At 45.3% G+C, this 18,364-nt stretch overlaps 1 protein-coding gene across 3 annotated transcripts in view; it reads left to right on the top strand.

Annotated features, from left to right (window-relative positions):
* Window positions 1-3,136, top strand: part of Ppp2r5e (protein phosphatase 2 regulatory subunit B'epsilon) — a 136,519-nt gene extending 133,383 nt beyond the window's left edge. For all 3 annotated transcript variants that reach the window (XM_050153606.1, XM_050153605.1, XM_050153607.1), the window contains one exon: window positions 135-3,136. In XM_050153606.1, the coding sequence (XP_050009563.1) occupies window positions 135-234 (100 nt within the window). In that variant the 3' untranslated portion in view covers window positions 235-3,136. The remainder of the gene's footprint in view (window positions 1-134) is intronic.
* Window positions 3,137-18,364: the final 15,228 nt, after the last annotated feature.

The following is an 18,364-nucleotide window of genomic DNA, read 5'->3' as shown; positions in this document are numbered from 1 at the left end:
AAAAGGAAATCCCATGAGGCTTGCTGCCAGTCGCTTCAGAGCCTCTAGGGCCTCTGTGAGGGAGAGGCTGTTTCTGGTGGGCAGTCTCGCCAGACCTCTCAGTTGTTGACACTGTTTTCTCTTTCTTCCTCCAGTGAGAAAAAGAAAGAAAAGGAGCGTGAAGAATTGTGGAAAAAATTGGAGGATCTGGAGTTAAAGAGAGGTCTTAGGCGCGATGGAATAATTCCAACTTAACAGCAATCTGACTGCGACATCACTAACCCATGGGGTCACACGCTTATGTAGTAGAAGGATGGAGCAACAGTTTTCTGTATTGTGCAACTTTACAGTAGATTTCACATTTGTCTCATTATTACAGCAGCACTGTATATACCTGTCTCTAAGTAAAGGAAACATAAGGACTTCAATCCAAAGTTTGGACAGTAGATGGACTTCTCAGAACTTTGCAAACATAATCATTGTTCTAACCCTCTTAAAAAAAAGAAAAAACAACAAAAGGTCTTCAGAGATCTGTTGGTGAAATTGCTATGTTAAAATTCCATTATCAGGAGTTCCTTATTTATCACTAGCAGAGAGTATGATACAATTTTCAAATGTGAACAATCTTAAATTTAGCTTGTCTTTCTGCTAAGCTGTTAAATGTATTTATAGTAAAGGAAGAAAAGATTGTCATTCTTTATAAGTTTGTATAACACCCTCCTCTGGACAGCTTGACTGTAATTTGACATCCTTTCCTTTTGCACACCTTCATGAGTCAAATGTCCACGTGGAATGGGGCAATGAGTTACAGAGGTCGCTGGTGAAATTTGTCTGCTGGGTGAGCATCTTCCCAGTGCCCAGGTGTTGCCGGTACTCCTTTAGTTTTCAGATCAGGAGTAACAAGAGGGGGGGATAAGCATAGTAGCAAAGGGAATGTTGGGCTGCGTATCAGATATGGTGAGTCCAAATCAATGTTTGAATCCTTTGAAAACGGGCAGCAGGGCGCGCAGGCTCCAGCCCCTGCAGCACTAGCTGCAGTCGTCATGGTGCACCCAGACCAGAGACAATTTAGACATGTCAGAGAAACGTCCTTTCCGACCCTATGAAGTGAGAAAGACAGAACACTAAGCATATAACCATGACGTTGAGCACCAGGACTGCGCATCCAATTGGGAACCGAGTGGAGCAAACAGCACGAACTGTTTGGAGTTGTTGCCTTACTTTCTAATATGTACTTATAAAGTATTTCCGCAAAAGAGGATGCAGCCTCTGGGAGAAACAAAACATGTTCAAGTGTTTTTTTGTAGATTCTCGTTCAATAGCTCATCACAGCGCCAGCCCTGTTTTTAGCCAGAAAGGATTCAGGATCAACATTATGCATTCTGATATGGATGCATATTCCTAACTACTGTATTTGTTACCAAAAGTGGTTCTACAAATGCTACTGAAAAAAATCTGGAAATTCCTAATGTCCTGAGTATTAATAATAAAGTTTAAAAAATACTTTTATATCAAAGGTGCATCGTGACCAAATTGTTTAAGAAATAAACACAAAACTAGGGCTATACTCTAGGTGTATCTTATTGGCTCTCTGTTCTGTATTAAAGGAAGAATCTTGCTTGATAGGCAAATTGCTGATGTACTGGTGTGCAGTATATACTTGCCCCATGTGGTTGCATTGCTGTGTACTGGCAAATATGTGTTGGGGGATTGGTTTCCTGGGAAGCTCTTGCTCATTCGAGACAGGGCAGCAGCGAGCCCATAACCCTGAACCATCATGTCCAGCAGTGTTCATGACGTAGAGCTGATTCTGTGTTCATATGTTGAGTTGTGATCGTAGCTAACATGAACACATGAACTGTTGTTGCTCTCGTAGAAATACCGTATAGATACGGGCTTGTATATTTCCTTCCTTTTAAGTGTAAAGTAGAATATGCAGCTTTGTTGTTTGCAAGAAAAAGGAGGGGAAAAGCCATTGATTGACCTTTCTCACTTATGAAGTGTTTCCAGATTGTCAGTCACAGTGTGTACATAAAAGTAAACTAATGATGGGTGATATTTTCATCTAGTACCTTTGGGTTTTTTTTTTTAATGCCTTTGTTGATTCTCAAAAGGAAACACAGTGTTTTGTTGTTGTTGTTGTTTTTTAAGGTGTGAGACCTCCAAGTACAAGATGGTTCTGTGGAATGACGAGGGTTTTAAAGAGCATTAAGGAGGGTCCCGTGTTAGAAATGTACTGGAGCAGAGGTGCAGGTTCACACATTGATGCTAAACCGTAGCCCATCTCTTCTTTTAGCTTTTCTATTTTAGCCATTACTTTAGATTTTCATTACACGTATCTTTGATAGTATAAACTCTGCTTGCCATGACCTGTGCCCCTCGGGATGAAATATGCTCATTTGAGACGGGCGAGGTCAGGACCCCTCTCTGCACCATGTCCTTGTCCTCTGTGCTGAGGGCGGACAGTGCCGGCACCCTGTCTGTCAGTTTTGTCTGTTGATCATTCCCAGCTGAGAAGAATAAAGCTAAGCTTTAGACTATTTAAGATTTGTGATTAGAGCTGTCTAAACTCACAGGGCAACTTCTGAGAAAAACCACTCATCTTTCTTTTTAACTGAAAGTGACAATATGACACCTGTCATGTTGTGTGTGGTAACGAGAAGCTAGCCCAGGTACCTGATTGTTGCACTTTGTGACATATTTAAGGACACACTTGCTGCGTTTGCAGCAGCCCCTTGTCTGACCTTCCCTGGGCAATCCTGCTGTCGCTTTCGTGAGTTAACTATGACAAACTCAGCTCTGTGTTCTATTTTGTTTGCTTCATAGTTTCCAGAACTATATATAAATATATTTTTTCAATAGCAAATATTGTAGTTAGTGAGTGGTGACCACTCCAACCTTATCCCTACCATATTGGTTTCAGGGATAAGACTTAGAGTGTCCTTGGGAAAAAAATGAAAATTTAATTTCAAATGTTGTGATAGAATGATGCCGAGGCCGCAGGCCTGCCACGGCTGTGTGGGTGAAGCGATCGTCTCCTCTGGATCAAGCGTACACTCCTCATTGCGCTCATGTCCCTGGTGGTCCTCCCTCATTGTTATTGTCCTTTGCAATTTTGATTACATTTTGTTCTTCCTGACATTGACTGTTTTTTTTTTAATAAAATAAAAAAATAAAGAAATAAATAATCCCCTGAATGTGACTGGATGTGCAGGAGCAGAGCAAGCTCCTCCTCCCTGGGCTCTTTGCCTAGGTAGCAGGGTCATGTGATTCTGTGCCTCCTTTATGTGCCTGCTGCGGCAGTCCAGGGTGCAGACAGACCTAGGGAGTGCTTGGAATCGCACCTGCTATGCTGAACACACAGCCCTAGGCTCAGTCACATTATGGGAAGGGAAATAAAGTATACTTATAGCTTTAAAAGCTGTTTTATGTCTTTGTGGGCATGGGGGATCACGGGGGATGGGCAGTGGGGAGGATGGGAGGCTGGTGTCAGCATTACCAAGTTTTCCTTTCGTGCTTTGTTTTTCCTTGTAATTGGCTGCATCGATCTGGCCCAGGAAGCGAGGAGCTTCTCTCCTTTGATGCTATCACAAAGCGATGGTTGCCTGTCACAGAAAGGTGGCGGCAGGTGTGGTCTGTGGCATTGCATTTGCACAGGAATAGCTTTATTTTTGTATTCCGGCTCAGCTGCTTCGGAGCAGAGTTAGGGATGAGCCATAAAGGACTTTTGTAATAAGTATATCAGCAAAGCCTTTTATATTCCTCTACGTTTGATTTTGAGAACCGGAAAGGATTGTGCATCTCAAGAGGAAGCCGAGCAGACCTTGAGTTTAGCGGAATGTTAATCTGTGCTGCTTTTTGTGCGCGATAGCGGCCATAGTCTCTCCTGGAAACGAACCCCCATATTATGGTGTCTGTGAATACAGGTTTCCTTTGCTCCCTTCCTCTCCTCCCCATCTCCTCTATTTTCTTTATCAGTCCATTCTTCTCCTTTTTTTTTAATTACTGTAAATAAGTTGTAATCTAAACCTCATGTATCAATGGGGGACTTTCAAATATAAATATTACCAATCCATTTTCTTGTTGTTGTCTGGTTTTTGATTGGAGTCCCGTGAGAATGCCATGACCATTCCCTTTGACTTGAGGATTTCACTGGGCTCCAGCCTCCCCTGGTTATTTCTCAGTTCATTGTTGTAGCAGGAGAGGGCAGCAGACATTCATTTTCCCTGCTAGGAGGCTGCGGTTCTTGATTGGTTTTGAACTTAAATGTGAGCAAGTGTGTTATTCTTATTTTTTAAACAGCATCTGTTCATGCATAGGTGTGAAAACTGTTCATGCATGAATATGAAAAATTGCATAAGAAAATTATAAACTGGTTCAACCAGACAGTGAAGACTTCTGATCCACTGCAAAGTTAAAGATGCTCCAAAACGCTTTCAGCCCCGTTGAGCCGTACTTCTTCCTTTTCAAAGGGCAGACTGTAAGTGGAGGCTCATACGCTGGAATTAAGTGTTTATCTTTGAAAATGATTTACTCTCTGAGAGTGTTAACAGACTAAGCAATGTGATCTTGCCCTCCATGGCCTGGAGAGACTGCACTGTGGGTGTCCCCAGTAAATAAGCAGCGAAGGGTGCAGGAGCCTGGCTGGCTGGCTTTTGTGTTGACCCTGTACCAATGTGTTTAACCGAGTTTCGAGGTGTGTGTGTGTGGTGCTATCAAGCTTCAGTTTTGAGAAAGTTTCTGTCTAGGCGTGTAGGACACTGGGGAGTGGCCCAGTGGCTATCACTGTAACAGTGTTCCTTTAGTCTGTTCTCCAGTGTGCAGCGTGGGACAAGATTGGTGGGAATATCCCGCCTGATCCTCCAGTGTCACTGGGATAGCTGCAGGGGCAGGGAGGGCGGGGGAGGAAATACTTGAGCAGAACTGGCCAAGTTTATGCTGGCCTTGCCCTGGAGTTCAACATGATGTTCCATTTCCTCCTCACAGGACTTCTCCTTGCCCTCCATAGGGCAGCTGGAAGAGGAAGCTGCCCTGCCCATCCTTTGAGGCCTGGCCCCAGCATCCCTTTCATCATGTCCTGCTGGGCCAGCAATCGCACAGTCTGCTCAAAGAGTAGGAAGTGATTTGTATGCCTTCTAAACTTGCCGCCGCCGTGGGGCCCTTTCTCTGCAAAGCATTTGCATTCCGTGGGGTTTGCTCTTCTAGCTAATTAGACTGTGTCATATTTGGAATCCTGGAACCAGGGTGTTTCATAGTTAACATGAGTTAAAGAAACCGGAAGTTCATAGTTAACATGAGTTAAAGAAACCGGAAGTCCTTTGGTTCCAGTTTGTGTTTTGAGGTGCAACATTTGTAGCATCCTAAGATTTAAGAGACAATTTCAATGTAATGTTTAGTTCTTTGTATAATATTGTCTCCTCCCTATAAATACTTGTCAGAATGGAGGCAAAGCGACATACAGCCTAATTCCCACTTCCTTTGTGTAAGCTGGGTGTCCTGAGGGTCTCAAGTGAGCACAGCAAAGGGAAGTTAAATTTTTATTTTTTTATGACTATGATACATGGTCATTACAGAGTCCACATTCTTGAAAAGGAAGGGTTTTTGTTTTGTTTAATATAGGATTTTATTATGTAGCACTGGCTGGTCTAAAAGTTATGTAGATCAGGCTGGCCCTGAACTCCAGAGATCTGTCTGCCTCTCCTTCCTGAGTGCCGGGGAAAAAAAATACACATTGCCACCGTAGCAAGGCAAAAGGAAGTTTCCTTAAAATCCAAAGAATCACCTTTGTTTCTCATTTTCTATCTCAAGCCTCCTCCCCCCAAAATAGGTTTTCTTCAGAGCTTTATAATCTCCACGCCTCCGTGTAGGTTGTTAAGTGGGAAACCAGATCCTTGGTTTTCCACCCCGAGCTTGTAGTCATTTTGGCAGTGTTGTGGCAGAGTGGACTGATTGTGAACGAGCAAGCCTGGCCTTTCTCTCTCTGACTCCCTGCTCTTCCACCATGATCTGACACATCAAGAAGGTCGTCCCTGAATGCCAGCACCTTCCAGCCTGCAGAACCGTGAGAAATTCCTCTGCAACTGCTAGAAGTTTACAAGATTTCTTTATAAATTAGTGTCTGGAATACCGTGGCAGCTGCACAGGCGGACAAGATACAGTCCAGAAACGTAGAAGATGCAGCAGTCCCTTGGTGCCCTCCTCTCTGATGGCCGGGGTGCTCACCATCTCCGCGCTTTGCTCTGCACAGTTCACATAAGCAGAGCAGAATCAGGCAAGATGTGACCTTCCGGGTATGGCCTTTTCACTTAGCATAATATTTAAATTTTCTTATGTGTAAAGCATGCCCATGTACCATACATGTGCCCGGTGTTGACAGAGGCCAGCGGTTTGGGATGGACCTCCTAGAGCTGGAGCTGCAGGTGGTTGTGAGGCACTGTGTGATGTACGTACTGGCAATCAAGCCCAGATCTTCCAGAAGAGCAATTAGTGCTCATAACCACTGAGCCATCGCTCCTAATATTAGCATAATATTTTGAAGATCATTCCTGGCTGACTAATCTTTCATGTGGTGGTAGCATACTTGTTTTTTTTTTTTTTTTTTTTTTTTTTATAGGTTGTGAACATTTAGATTGTATCTACCTTGGTGCTGTCATGAGCAACACTATTGTGGACATTTGTTTGAACATCTGGTTTTGAATATTCTGGCTACATTGGTAGGGTCAGATTGTTGTTTAACATTATTTATTGTGTTGGGATAGGGGCATACTTGTGGAAGTCAGAGGACAATCTAGGCAAGTGGGCTCTCTCCTTTTAAGCTGGTAGGTTGTTGGGATCAAACTCAGATCACCTGGCGTGCGGCAAGTGCCTTCATTCTCTGAGCTGGCTTGCCAGCCCCGCTGTTTAAGGTTTGGGGGAACTGTCAAGCTTTCCCACAACAGCTAGACTAATTCCTGTTCCTACTAGCAACTGCGAGGCTCTACTTTCTCTGCATCGAAAACCTGTTACTTCTGTGTGTTTATTATAGTCTTAACGGGCAGGCTGCTCATGGGGAAAAAAAAATTTTTTTTTTAAAGTTCTTTCAAGTAGATAACCTCAGCTGTTCAATTTTTGAGTTTACTGGCTCCTAGCATCTCTCCTTATTTTCAAGGCCTCATGGTAACTTTTATAAACTGATTTTACTTTTAGAATTTCTGTTTGTTTTAGAGTTCCTCTCAGTTGAGATCACCTATCCATTCATGTTTTCCTAAACATTGCTATGCATAATTATAACTGTCATAAAATTGTCATTTTAAAATGTCCACATCTGAGCCTGGCAGCAGCGGCGCACACCTTTAATCCCAGCACTTAGGAGGCAGAAGCAGGCGGATCTCTGAATTCGAGGCCAGCCTGGGCTATAGAGCAAGTTCCAGGACAACCTCCAAAAGCTACACAGAGGAAACCCTGCCTCTAAAAAAAAAAAAAAAAAAAAAAAAAAGTCAACATCTGATTGGTCTCAGGCTCTTATTTAATTTTTTTTTTCTTGAGAATTGGTCGCTTATTCCTGTTTCTTTGTATCGTACAATCTGGGGGTTTTGCATAGTTACCTTGAACATTACATGACGATAACTCTGGATTTGTATATATTCCTCTAAAGAACGTCTATTTTTTTTTTCCCAAGCAGATAATTAACCTGGCAGAATTGAGACCGCCAGTTCTGAGACAGTAGTGCCAACCTCAGTTCACGTCCTTAACCTTCCCTGGCGTTCAGTGCATGTAGGCGTTGTGGCTTAGCCTTAGATTCTAGCTGGCTGACACCCAAGATTTATACCCTTTCTTTCTACTCGCTCTTTCTGGGCTACGCCTCGGTTTCCATGCCTGTGAGTATTGCTTCTGGGTTCTTCTGGCCAGAAACACAGGTTTTCTAGTGGTATTTCACTTGACCGGGTGTTTACTCTCAGCCTAGAACCCATAAAATTTAGAATTATACCCAATAGCGTTCTTGCCCCCTAAGAGTTCAGTTCCCTCCAGTGCCTCCCATTTGTGTTCCCAGGTCCTCACCCAGCCCTCTTCTATGGCGTCGTCATCTACCACTGCTGGACATTATTCTTAGACCCCGTCCTGTGGCGCCTGTCCCTGCCCCAGTACTCCTTGCCTTTGATGTCCTTTTCTCTTTTTCTTTTTTCTTCCAGAAGCCAGCTCAGACTTCAGTTGGTAGCTTAGTTTCTTCAAACCTAGGAGAGTCCCACTATGGAGCATTGCTAGCCAGTAGCTTTTTAGAAAATGTCTTGCATTGGGTGCGTTTGAGACTCCCCCTGACTAGACTGAATTGTATGATGTTTGGGGAATGCTTTCAGAGGTGACCTGCATGATCAGGGGGTACTCCTGCCACCGTGGGGTGACTGGTGATGTTAGCCATCAATTAGTTAAAGTTTTGGCCACAAGACTTTCATTGTAAATTACCATGTTTCCTTTTATAGTTACCAAATACTTGGGATGCTGTGTGTGTATGCACAGACACTCAGAGTGGAACTTAAGGCCTTATGTGTGCTAGGTAAGCACTCTACCACTGAGCTGTAGTCTCAACCCAAGGGAAGATACTTCTCAGATTATGTTAATCTCCTCCTCTTTATTTCTTAGAGGTGGAACCTAGATCCTTACGTGTGCTAGGTAAGCGTTCTACCACCAGGCTGCACCCCCAGCTCATAACTACCCATTTCTACTTAAGTTTTTGTTCATTTTTGTTGGTGGTGTTTTGTTTTTCAAGACAGGGTTTCTCTGTGTAACAGTTCTGGCTGTCCTGGAACTTGATTTGTATATCAGGCTGACCTCAAACTCACTGACATCCACCTGCCTCTGCCTCCCTAGCGCTGGGATTAAAGGCATGTGTCTGTCACCACCCTGCTTTGTTTATATTTTTTTAGTTGGAAGTTCCAAAAGTGTTTTTCTGTTTCTCTGGTTCCTAATACGTCTATTAACTGAAACTTTTTCTGTGAAGCAGAATGGTGGGCAGGCTGCCCTTCTTAAGAGACCCCTCTGGTAGCTCCAGCCATAGCAACAACCAGGCTGCTTTCCTGCCTCTAGTTTTCCCATTCCCAGGTGTCATGGTATCTGTAACAAACAAGTGGGCTTAATAACGCAAAAAGAAGCATGCAGATGGAGTGTGGTGTGAGTCAGAGTCTTGGAGCAGAGCTCATCAGCCTCCCCATGCTTGCTCCTTTTGTTTCTTGCACCACATTCTGATTGGTTGTTAGGGTTCCTCAGTTGCTTCCACTCTGAGAGTCTTACTATTTACAGCTGGCATTGGTGGTTGTTGGTTGGTTGGTCAGAAAATCCCTCAAAGTAAGCCCCCCTTTTTTATGAAAAAAAAAAAAAAAGAGTGTATTCCCTGATTAGCTTGCAGCTATACCTTATCTTGAAGGGTGTTTCCAATTTCTGGATTGTTCTGTGTGGTCTGGTGAATGATGAGTTTATTGAGTCTATAGCAAGCAAAAGTCAAAGAGTGAGTACCAAGAAGCAGAGAGAAGGAAAAAGCAGACAGACAGCAAGGCCTCACCAAAGCAGGTACTTGAGTGCTCAACAGAGACAACTGGGGGTAGCCTCATCAAACCAGGGGAACTAGGGGAACAGAGGCAGCCAGGGGCCTTCCTGTTTGAGCTTTCTTTCTAAGAATGAACTTCTGGCTTCATGTTCCTCCTGCAGACACTTTTCTACAATGTTATAAACATTGCATAAGTGTTGGAGTCTGTTGGAAATGATTGACCTTCTAGCTGTTTGCAAGGATGCAATGTTTTTAACACCGCTAGCTATCAGCCCGGGGACCAGCCTTACCCGGGACAGGGGCTTTAGAAGAGACAGGCTTAAACGGCACATGACAATTTGCCAATATAATTTACAGGTTGGTTATTTATTTGTTTCTGAGATAGTCTCATGCTTCCCAGGCTGGCTTCGAACTCAGTAGCTGTGGATAACACTGAATTTATGATCCTCCTGCCTCTGCTTGCTAGGGGCTGTGCATCACCCTTATAGTTTATGTGGTGTTGAGGATGAGACCTAGGCGTGTTAGACAAGCACCCCATGAACTGAGCTACATCTCCAGCCACAAAACCAGTTTGTGGTTATCTACTGGGTGCTCATCAAAATGAAAAAGACTCTCATGAAAGTGCATTGGTGGGCAGTGTTCACAGCATGAAGGAAGCTCAGAGCAGACATCCTGAGCTCTCAATGCGCTCAAAGCATCGCGTTTGGAAAATTAAACATCAGAGTGACTTTGATTTCCCCCAAAGGGACAGTAAAACGATAGTGGGACAGTGCTCTTAAAATTAGTGGGCTGGTGAGATGGCTCATGAGTAAAGGTGCTTGCCACTCAAGCCTGGCACCCCAAGTTCAGTGCCCATACATATGGCGGAAGGGATAGCTGGCTCCACGGAGTTGTCCTCTGGCCTCATATGCATGCCATGACATGCACAACTGTAAACAGTTAAAAATTTAGGAAGGGGATTTTCTGTTTAGAAATTCTATATACTTTGAGTTCACTTGCATTTTACTTAGGCTTAAATTTGCTTGACGCTATGCTCCAGCAAAACAGAAGGTAAAGCAAGAAAATGGAAGGCACAGGATCCGAGAAACAGTGATGTCCCCAAGGAAGGAAAACGAAATAGTATGGTGGACGGTAGGCCTAAGAGTGGAACCAGTGCAGACTGGAGCAGAGCGGAAAACTCTGGAAGCCAAGAAAACAAGCTACAAGGAGAACAGCTTGGGGGCAGAAAACGGTGTGTCTGTTCAAAGGGGCGAATGCAGTGACGATGGCAGGCGAGGAAGAGACAGCCAGCTGACGAAAGACTCCTGGAGAAGCAGGTTTGTCGGAGACGAAGTGCAATCATAGCTCAGACTCAGACCAGCAGGGGTATCTACCTGGACACACCACAAGCTCTGACCGCTGTTTAATAAAAGTAGCGATGACTATCAGAACAGGCATGGAGGGGCATCGGAAACAAGAGAGCTGCATCCTCCAGAGATAATGTGGTCTGTTGAATGGCCACGTCAAGAAGTAGCAGTGCAAGCAAATTGGAATGTGGGAGGAATTGCTTTCCACTTAAGTTCAAATTAATTGAGAAGTAGTCAGAAGGCGAGAGGGATCACATGTGTGCATCTGCGTGTGGAGGCCAGCCAGCAACCTCGGCTGTCATTCCCCAGGAACTGCCATCCTCACGTGGTGACACAGGGCCTCTTGCTAATCATGGGCTAGATGACCAGCAAACCCCAAGGATCCGCCTATCTCTGCCTCCCTAGTGTTAGGATTTCCAGCGCATTCCAGCATGCCGAGCATTTCTGTGTGTGTTCTGTGGATTGAACACGGGTCCTCAAGCTTGTTTGGCAAGCGCTTCACCCGCTGAGTCATCTCCCCAGCCCTGCAACTTTGTTGTTTTTGTGTTCTTTGTTTGTTTGTTTTTTCCAGCTTGTTTCCTTTAGTAAGCATTTGGAGTATCCAAAGGTCTCTCTGCCTTTCAATTCACAGTGGCAGCGTTTTTCTTGATAACTTTCTCAAAATCTGCAATCTTTCATGGACTTCATATTGTTTAATAAAAGCCACACCTTAGGGTGCTTTAGAGATAAATTCTTCTCAATTTTGGCTCCTGTTGATGTGGCTTGAGTCCCAAATTTCCTATTGGTCCTTTGACTTGATTACAAGGCTGTGTGAGGCACAACAGTGTCTCCAGAAGGGACTCAGGTGTACGAAGAGCTGTTTAATGGCAATTGTCTCCTGGGTCAAGGATGAAGCTGCTGTCCTGGCCTTGTTATCCCATTGCCGTGGACACGTGGCTCTGAATGTCTATATGCCTTTGGGGCTCAGTGTCTCTGCTGAGTAATGAGGATGAATTTTCTGGAAGCCATGGATATAGATTCTGGGGCTTCTGGGAAATATTACCATGAAGTTGACTTAATTTTCTGTTTTCCTTTTGGGGGTGAATAGGACCCAGGGATCTTGGAATAATTTTTAGGTGTTGTGTGGATACTGTTGTGTGCAAATGGCTTTTGGAGGGGATATGGAGGGAGCATCTGGAGGTGGGTTTGTGCTTCATGATCGTAACCCGTCTGGAAACTGACTACCCAGGGGGACTTTGGCCCACTGCCCACATACTTCTTCCAGCACTCTGACCTTTAGTAGAAGGAGTTGTCCCATGATAACTGTCCCCCGTAGTGGCATCTAGGGCAGCTAACCATCCAGACACACGATAAAAACCCTCGGAGCTGGAAAGCCCTTCTGGCAACCCTATTCCGCTTCTAACAAGCCAAGTCATCATTGGAACCCCATGGCCTTTGTCCATTCCTGGGGCCACATCTCAAGGATGAGCCTGGAGATTCCAGCTCAGTCATGCTGCGCAAAATTTATCCTTGGTCCCTGTGCCTGGAACGGTTTTTCCCTAGCAAATATCAAAAATGGCAAATCTGTAGACATTTATGTTCCCTGAGGAGTGTGCCTATCTAACTTCATATGTATCTCATGAGCTTAATTTAACATGACGTTGCAAACACCAGCAGCATGACCTTATATCTTGGTGTCCTTCCGTCTCAGTGGACTGACCGAATCATTCTCTGCACAGGACACTGCCACTCTGTCAGTGGTGCCATGGTTACTCATTGGTGTGACAGAACACTCAGCAAAAGAAATGGAAAGAAAGGGAGGGAGGGAGGGAGGGAGGGAGGGAGGGAGAGAGGGAGGGAGGGAGGGAGGAAAAGTTCGCCTTGGCTTCCATTCCAGGATGCAGTTTCCTGATGGGGAAGTCAGGATGGGGGGTCTAAAGGCTTCTGCTCACATTGCATCTGCGTTGAGCAGCAGAGGGAGAGAAAAACCATGCTTACCTCACTTTCCCTTTTTACCCATTCCAGTACCCCAGCCCATGGGATGTGCCACCCACTTCAAGGGTGGGTCATCCAACCCCAACTAATGGAATCAGGATAGCCTCACAGGCATACCCAGAGAGCTGTCTCCTAGGTGATCCTGGATCCTATCAGGTTGATAAATATTACTAATGACCACACAAACCATCCTCAGAGGAGCTTCCATTTAATATGTATGTTTCAGTTCAAGGCCCTGAAGTGAGTGTTCCCTCTCTGTGTGTGGCCGTGCATGTGTATTTTGGAGGTACCTGCATATTTGTGTGTGCATGTATGTGAGGGCCACACAACATTGGGTGTTTGTTGTGTGTGAGAGGGTCTACTTTTGGTCTGGGCAGCCCTGCTAGCTTACACCCGAAATAATCACACAGAAACTGTATTCATTTAAATACTGCCTGGCCCATTAGTTGTAACCTCTTACTGGCTAACTCTCACATCTTGATTCAACCCATTTCTAATAATCTGTGTGTCACCACGAGGTTGTGGCTTACCAGGAAAGAATCAGCATGTTTGACCTGGCAGCTCCGTGGCGGCTTTCCGTCTGCCCTTCTGTTTACGGGATCCCACCTCTTCCTTCTCACAGTTCTCAAACTCCTTCTTTCTCTTCTGTTGGTCTGTCAGGAGCAGCACTTTGCAGTTCTCCCTGTCTTGAGTCAGCCTCATCATTAGACTCCAGCTTGCCGTAGCAGTGACAGTGGTGTTGCGCCCTGGAGTCAGGGCCAGAGAGCGAGAGCTAAATTTCATGGGAACAGAAACAATGAGTGAAGAGGAGGGTGGTGGAGAGGGAAGGGTTAGTGTGTGTGTGTAAGTATGTGTGTGCGTGCATATGTGTGTGTATGTGTGGTCTTGACACATGATCAGGAATAAGGCGCATGATCTTGGAATATATATTTTCATTCTCTCTCTCACACATACACACACACACACATACACACACACACTGGTATAGAAGTTTCTTCCGTTCATGTGTTGCTTTCATTGGTTAAATGAATAGAGAAACTGCCTCGGCCTTTTGATAGGGCAGCACTTGGATGGGTGGAGTGGACAGAACTGAATGCCGGGAAGAAGGGCAGATGGAGAGCCATGGATCTTCTGCCTGAGATGAACGCTGGTTAGAATCTTGCCGGTAAGCCACAGTCATGTGGCGATACACAGATTAATAGAAATGGGTTAAATTAAGATGTAAGAATTATCCAATAATAAACTAGAGCTAATGGGCCAAGTAGTGCTTTAATGAATACGGTTTCTGTGTAATTATTTCAGGGGTTAAGCTAGCTGGGCAGCCAGGACAAAAAGCAGGTCCTCTCGTACAACAGGCGTTGCCATTTCTTTTTAAGGTGAGGTCTCCCACTGGCTTGGAACTCACTAAGTACACTAGTCTGGCTGGCCAGGGAGAACGGGGATGTGCAGCATTGGGATTGCAAGTACATTTCACTGTGCTGGGCTTTCTTTCCAGATAGGTTCTGAGGACTGAGCTCAGGCCCTTCCACTTGGAACGCTTGTACTTCAGCGGCTGAGCCATCTCCTCGGTCTCTCTCTTTTCTCATTAGAAAGGCTCTTTTCATGGTGGCTACTCCATTGTAGTTTTTTTCTGAGAGTATGTCCAACTTTCCAATCAACTCATCTGTTTCTTTTTGAGGGTTAATAGGAAGCAGGTCTCAGAGACAATGTCACCACAATCTCAGCTGTGGTAGGAAACAGATCATCATGAAGCATCTGGTTAAAGAGAACATGCCAATTCTTGAAAGAAGGACTCAGACGATTCCTTATTTTTTTCTTTGGGTGTAGATTCACTTTTTGTTAATGCTATGCCAATTTGTCTCTGATCATCAAGCCTGGAGTGTTGAGTGTTGAGAGATCAAAGCAGGCTGGGCGGCCGAGACAAACTGTTTTTTTTTTTTATCTCTGCCTGTCCTCTCTTCTGAGAACTGGCCTCTCCTCCATTCTCCCAGAGTGGGGTTGATTTGAACATAGTCTCTCCCTTCAAAGGTCCACAGAGACTCAGTGAAGATGACTCTTATAATCATCTTGAGATGAGATCATCCCATTTTCAAATTGACTTAAATACAAGCATAGGTGTCTCTGTAAGAGAGGAGAGAGAAACACACAGAGTGGGAGGGGGTACAGAGTGGAGTTATCCTGCCCAAGGCTTGCCAGGAGGTATCAGACATTGAAAATGGGGCCTGAACTGAATCCCACCCAGGCTTCAGAGGTAACACTCCCTGCTGACACTCTGAGTTTGGATTTGTATCCCCCAGATCTGAAAAAGGTAGATGAAGGTTTGGAATTCTCCAGCAGCACTTGGGGTGCTATTGCAGCGTTTGGTATGCCGGGAACCTCTGAGGTCCCATCAAGAGAAAAGCTGGGATTAGAGGAAACCGAGTAGAGCTGCTGTCACAGGTCCAGGATGGCTATTTCAAGGTCTTTCAAATCAAATGAAGCTAAGACAGGCCAGGGGCTGGAGGCTACCTGAGTGTTTATTTGGCCAGAAGAAGATGGGAGAGAACATATCTTTCCCAATGGGCCAGTCCGAGCTGTCTCAATGAAAAGCCAACACCCACTGGGACAAGATTAATTTGTGCTTAGATGATCCCAGTTATGGCCAGTGGGAGACAACCAGGGCTGGGGCCTTTGGAGTCATCTGAGGTCTGTGGCTCAGAAACACCCATTAGCGTCTGCTTTATAAGGAGGCCCCAGTTCACCAGCCAGAAAGAGGGGCTCAAGCTTGAGTCTCATGTTTTATGGAATGGGAGGTAAGGGTCAGCATATGAGACCAGCCACTTCCTGGTCTGCCCCAGGAGGATGCCTGCAGTTCAGACTGCAATTCAAAAGATTTTTGCTCTTCTGCCAAGCTCAGAACAGGTGCCCTGGCCACTGTGAAAGCACTTAGGTTAAGAAATGCTTATCTAAACTTTGTAAAAGTTTTTATTGGTTTATTTAAAAATATCTCTTAAATTGAACTAGAATGACACCACTCTCCCCTTCCCTTTCCTCCCTCCAGCACCTCCTAGGTACCCTTCCCCCAGTCACAAGCTGATAACCTGTATGTGTGTATGCAAATACATAAATACAACCCAGTGAGTCTACTTTTGTTGGTGGTGTATACATGGTTTCAGGGCTGACCATTCTGCTCTGGACAACCAGTAAGAAGGCTCATCCTTGGGAGAGGTTAATTCTACCTCTCCCAGAGGTCATTAGCTGTCTGAAGTTCTTTGTCCAGGGGTGGGACTCTGAGTCTACCTCTTCCGCATTGGCATGTCCACGGATATTGCCGTTGTTCTGGTCTTGCTTATGCAGCCGTTTCTAGGGGAGACTATTTCTCAGTAGACTTCTTGGAATTTTGGCGCTTACAATCTTTCTGCCCCTTCTTCTACCACGTTCCCTGAGTCACAGGTGCGGAAGCCGTGTCACAGATGCGTCTGTTGGGACTGGGCTCGCCAGGGTCATTCCTGTCTGCCTTGTGTCCAGTGGTGGTTTTCTGTGATTATCTCCGCTTGCTGTGAGCTACAGGAAAGGTGGCTGGAGTGCTCGGAATGTTCACCTGTGCTGCGACAGGGCCCCTTTTAGCCTGCAGTTGCCACAACTCCATTAGATAGAGGCGGGCAGCTCTCAGGGAATCCGGTTTTCCTACAGATATCATCAGGCCTGCCAGGAAGGCCTAACTGACCTGTGCAAACAGAGTGACAGCTGTTGTCTCTACTGAGACAGACCAGCTATTAACAGAGAAGGCCAGGTTCATGGCTCCGACTTCATCTGTGCTTCTAATTTGTTTGGCTTGTGCTTATTAGGGTCACAAAAGCCTCACACCTGAAGTACCTTCTGGCCCTTGAGAAGAGGGCTCATCTCCATTCTGGGAGGTAGGAATCACTTCAGGCCACACTGAGGCTTCTTCCAGGAATGTGAGTGTCAGGGGTGGGTATGGTGGGACTGTTAGAAACCACTGGTGTCACCCTGGCTAGGCCAGTTTATCCCCCCCCCCTTGTTTTTCATGTCAAAGTAAGCTTCTCTTGTTTGTACAACTGTATCAGTCTGTAGAAGTTAACACTGAAAACAAAGCTTCGTGGACTTCTAGGGTGAAAGTTGAGAAGCTAGAGGGAAGAAGGGGCTCGCTAGGGGGACGGAATAGTGGTATACTCACAGTTCCCAGTCCGAGGAGCTGGGAGTCCAGGGTGTAAAGCAGCATGGCCCCTTACTCGTGGGAGCAGAAGGCTGGAGACCTGACAAAGTCTGATGTTCACATGCAATAGGTTTATTGTTATTTGGAAATGCACTAATAGCTTAGTGTTGAAAACCAACCTTCAGATGTTAATTTGTGCCATAGTAAACACTGAGAGAGAAGACTCTCCTAGGGCCCTCAATCGCTGTTAACAGGATAAAGGAGCCAGAGAACAAGGCTCATGTTCATGAGTGAGGTTAATCTGTGCTCAGCGATTTAATGTGGTCATTTCAAACTTACTTAAGATGTTGATAGACAGAGAGTGATGGAGACAACGTTGAAATGTCACTCCTTGTGATGATTTTATTGGCATATATTAACCATACATGATGGGTTTCATTATGACATTTCCATGTGTGTATGTAATGGATCATTCTTCTCCCTCTCTTGTCCCCTCCCAGTTATACTGATCTCTTTCCCACCTGTCTTTTTCTGCCTTTGTGTCTTTTTCTTTTTTTGATACCCAAATGTTTTATTAGGCTTCCTTACAGAAGCATGGCGGAGGGTCAAATACCACTTGTGGTAGTTTGAATGTAATTGGCCCCGTAATCTCATTGGGAGTGGCACTATTAGGAGGTATGGCTTTGTTGGAGTGAGTATGGCCTTGTTGGAGGAAGTGTGTCACTGGGGGCGGGCCTTGACATTTCCTACCCTCAGGACACCACCAGTGTGTCAGCCAACTTCCTGTTGCCTGCAGGGTGTAGCACTCTCAGCTCCAGCACCACGTCTGCCTGCATGCTGCCATGCTCCCTGTCAGGATGACAGTGGACTGAACCTCTGAACTGTAAGTGAGCCACCACGACTAAATGTTTTCTTTATAAGAGTTGCTGTGAGCCAGGCAGTGGTGGTCACACTTTTAATCCCAGCACACCATGGTATGCATGGGAAGTCAGAGGACAATCTCAGGTGTTGGGCTTTCCCATCTACTTTGTTTAAGAGACAGTCTCTTGTGTCCACAAGGCTAGCTGGCCTTTGGGCTTTTAGGAATTTCCCCTCTCCCTTCCATCTCTGTTGGAGCTCTATGAGATTGTAGACATGTGCCTCCATGTCCATTTTTGTGTGGGTTCTGGGGCTCTGAACTCGGCTCCTCACACTTTCCTGGCAAGTGTTTATCTACCCCATCTCCCAAGGTTTAAGAGACTCTCTCTCTCTCTCTCTCTCTCTCTCTCTCTCTCTCTCTCTCTCTCTCTCTCTTTCTCCATATATATATGTTTGATTTTTATTAAGCCCTACATTTTTCTCTGCTCCCCTCCCTGCCTCACCCCTCCCCTTCAACCCTCTCCCATGGTCCCC

Source organism: Alexandromys fortis, unplaced genomic scaffold, assembly GCF_014885135.2.
Source record: "Alexandromys fortis isolate MF-2015 unplaced genomic scaffold, M_Fortis_MF-2015_v1.1 scaffold_82, whole genome shotgun sequence".
In the NCBI taxonomy this organism is placed as follows: Eukaryota; Metazoa; Chordata; class Mammalia; order Rodentia; family Cricetidae; genus Alexandromys; species Alexandromys fortis.
Note: the sequence above shows the minus strand (reverse complement) of the source record. Positions and strands in the feature narration are given on the sequence as shown.